The sequence below is a fragment of the Sitophilus oryzae genome, unplaced genomic scaffold, assembly GCF_002938485.1.
Source record: "Sitophilus oryzae breed Bouriz unplaced genomic scaffold, Soryzae_2.0 scaffold_551_pilon_pilon, whole genome shotgun sequence".
NCBI lineage: Eukaryota > Metazoa > Arthropoda > Insecta > Coleoptera > Curculionidae > Sitophilus > Sitophilus oryzae.
Genome location: NW_022147142.1, coordinates 1,157,096 through 1,160,768, shown reverse-complemented (window position 1 = coordinate 1,160,768; position 3,673 = coordinate 1,157,096). Strand labels below are relative to the sequence as shown.

General features: G+C 37.1%; 1 protein-coding gene across 1 annotated transcript; it reads left to right on the top strand.

Moving 5' to 3' along the window:
• Window positions 1–580: 580 nt before the first annotated feature.
• On the top strand, window positions 581–2,402 carry LOC115887022. The gene is made up of 3 exons (XM_030906346.1): window positions 581–1,037; window positions 1,107–1,355; window positions 1,942–2,402. The coding sequence occupies exons 1-3, from the start codon at window positions 581–583 to the stop codon at window positions 2,400–2,402; spliced, it is 1,167 nt and encodes a 388-aa protein (XP_030762206.1).
• The last annotated feature ends 1,271 nt before the right edge of the window (window positions 2,403–3,673 follow it).

Genomic DNA, 3,673 nt, shown 5'->3' with positions numbered 1-3,673 from the left:
ATTCAGAAAGTTAATGATAGACGAGGGGAACGTATGCCCGTTTACAGAAGCCTCAACACTACCTAGCACATGCAACAAGATTTTCCGCCGCAATTTTCTCCAGCCCGAAACTATAGGTATCATTCCGAAAAACGGGTACAGGTTATGCGACAATCAAAGCAAGATCGCTCTCCAGTGGTAATTGTGGGAGGAAAAAGAAAGAGGTGTTGAAATTGTACATGCTGCAAAGCAGCAAGAAAGTATTGTTGCGGGATGTAAAGTAGACGGGTTCTGTGAAAAAACAAAACAAGTGTTTGAGTTTCACGGCTGTTATTACCACGGGTGCCCTAGATGTTACAAGTACGAGAGACAGGTACCGCTCAAAGACGATCCTACACAAACATTGGATTCCCGGTACGAAAATACAGTTACTAAAACCCAGCATTTAATGGACCAAGGCTACGAGGTTATCGAGATGTGGGAGTGCGATTTCCGCCGTGATATGAACGATGAAATCAACCAATATACCGAAGACCATCCTTGACTCGTAAACTTACCGCTAAATCCACGCGACGCTTTTTACGGGGGTCGCACGGAAAATATGAAAACGTACTACAAGTGCCGGGACGGAGAACAAATCAAATACGTCGACGTTTGCTCGCTTTACCCGTGGGTGAACAAGTACGGAAAGTACCCCGTAGGACATCCGGAAGTTATCGTCGGTAGTGAAAAGTGTTCTAAACTTAATTTACGCGAGACAGACGGACTGATTAAATGCAGAATTCTACCGCCTCAACAGTTGATTCACCCCGTATTACCGGTAAAACTGAACGATAAACTCATGTTCGTGTTGTGTTACACGTGCGGTAAAGTCGGGGCTAAAGAGTGTAGTCATAGCGATGAAGAAAGGACAATTAACGGTACTTGGGTTATTGATGAAGTAGTGAAGGCGCTGGAAAAAGGTTATAAGATTTTAGACATTCAGGAAATCTGGAAATATAAGGTAACCCAATATAATCCGGAGACGAAAGAAGGGGGTTTGTTCAACGGATATATTAGTAAATTCCTGAAAATTAAACAGGAGGCGTCAGGTTAGCCTTCATACTGTACAACGCCCGAATCCAAAGACCAATACGTACGTGAATACCTGGAAAAGGAGGGCGTTACACTAAACCCGGAAAAGGTTTCTGTAAATCCTGGTCTTAGGCAGCTTGGAAAAGCGGTCATCACATCGTTTTGGGGCAAGTTATGTCAGAGGGAAAACCAGGGAAAGACAACTATTGTGAATAAACCAGAAGTGTTGTTTTCCATGTTATCTAACCCTGCAACAGATGTCAACTCCATACTGCCTGTGAACAATACGGACTGTGTCCAAGGTACGGACTGTGTCCAAGGTACGGGTAGTGCCTTATGTACAGACATTCTCTTATATACAGATGTCCTGTGGACGAGTGTCCCCAGTAAGAACGATTTTTTTTACATCTAAGTGCCACAGCGTGGATGTAGCTTGAGTCCCATGCTGTTTCACTCCCATTTCTAAGCCTAGTCAGTAGCTACGGCTGTAAGGATTCATGGTGTCCTCAATCTGGCCCCTTTTATTGTTTTGACCAACAGGATCGCCGACAGACAGTACAGAGATGCTAGACCACCTCACGCTGCTACTGTTTGAAGCAAGGTTACATAAAAGAACAGCTAAGTGTATATTTAAGTTCTAGTTTTACATGTAACATCTAAAATATTTTCAGTCTTAAACAGTAACGTACATTTTAAATAATATCGTACAGACTATATTTAGTGGTTACATTATTAAGAACATTTATGTCGATTCAGTAGTTACAATGTGATTTAGATTTTAGGTTTCATTATATTACGCCTTGTAATGGTATGACGACACCCTGCTAGTAAACTGGTCATTTAGAGATGAAGCCTACGATGTTTTACCAACAGTAAATGTATGTTTAGCCGCATACACCACGGCCCAAGCCCGGCTGAAGCTTTATAGTTACCTGGAAAAAGTCGGTGATAACGCTATTTACACGGACACGGATAGCGTTATTTACCTATCGAAGGCAGGACAAGAAGAAGATATCCCACTTGGAAATTTCCTTGGTGAAATGACGGATGAATTAGAAGGATATGGTGAGGGTAGTTACATTGATGAGTTTGTGTCGGGAGGTCCTAAGAACTATGCGTATAAGGTATATTCTCCTAAAACCGGGGAATATTTCATAACGTGTAAGGTTAAAGGCCTCTCCCTAAACTACAACGCCTCTCAAAACATCAATTTTGAAACCATAAAATCTATGGCTTTAACAGAAGAGCCCGAACCTGTCCCAATAATATACAAACAGATACGGAGAACTGGGGAGCATAAAGTTATGACCACACAACAGACAAAGCTCTATAAGGCCGCTTTCAACTAAACGGAAATTCGACGAGGAAGGTGGTTCATTACCGTTCGGGTTTAAAAAAGCTAGACATTGAGAAAAACTGTATTTAGTTCATACTTTTAATTATAATAGTTTTGTATATGTAGTGTTTTTGTAGTTATAATAATTGTACCCTAATTTATACTATCACGTATACCTATTATTAATATATTTTTATACAGGGTATATAGAAAATAATGTTACTTTTAACGTATTTGTATGTTTACTATACAGGATGTACTTATATAAACCTATATTAGATTTCAGTTAAGTTCTAATTGTTTTATCATTAAAATATGTAGGGTTTAAATCTTATACAGGTTATGTAGAAAATCATGTTTTTATATTTTATTTGTACTAACACACATTATATAGACTTTTGTTATATTTTTTTATACATAGTGTATAGAAAATAATGTTACTTTTAACGTATTTGTATGTTTACTATACAAGTTGTACTTGTATATTAGATTTAGGTTCTTTAGTTAGTCGTTGTAGATAAGCATTATCATTTTATACTGTCACGTATATTATTAATATATTTTTATACATAGTGTATAGAAAATAATGTTACATAAACACGAATGTTATTAGGATAATTATATATATTTATAAAATAGTCTGGCGCATCCGCCACAACAGCAACGTACTTTTATTATCTGTCTTTTAGTAAAAGTAGTCCTCTAGAGACGACACAGATAAACATTAGCATTTTATACTAACACTTATGTTATAAAGATTCGTTGTAATGTTTGTACTAATACGTTTGTTATATTTATCAATAAAGAATTATTAAACAAACCTTTTTTTTCTTTATTTCCTTCAACCATTGCTAAGCATAGAAAATCTGAGAGTTGTGAGAGGCCTTTATTATTATTAAAAAAGATAACAAGTAATTACAGCGGTTTTCTTATACGCGGTTTCTGTAATGATAATTACCACCGCTACTAACTATTTCTAATAGATGGCGCTACTCATACCTCTAGCAGAGAGTGTATTAAAAACACGGCGTCACGAACTATGCGTTCAGCTAACCGCTATTTCCTTTCAAAAACCACAACATCCGCTAGATGACCAAATTGTCTAACCACCCAAAAAATACGATTGTGGTTTAACCACACGATGTTGTTAAAATTGATCTAGAATTTTTGTAGAAAAATATGATCTCATTGCTGTTACACAGGAAAACCACAGGAACTGATTAAACCTTTTTTTAATTTTACATGTATTAGCACCAAGTTTGATTTATTTTATTTTACTTAAAT

Bases quoted from the DNA above. Each gene is read 5' to 3' on its own strand.
- LOC115887022 (XM_030906346.1), top strand. From the start codon at position 581: ATGAAAACGTACTACAAGTGCCGGGACGGAGAACAAATCAAATACGTC. The intron at 1,038-1,106 runs GTAAATTCCTGA...CCGAATCCAAAG, and splicing joins TTTGTTCAACGGATATATTA to ACCAATACGTACGTGAATAC. The intron at 1,356-1,941 runs GTACGGACTGTG...ATGTATGTTTAG, and splicing joins CAATACGGACTGTGTCCAAG to CCGCATACACCACGGCCCAA.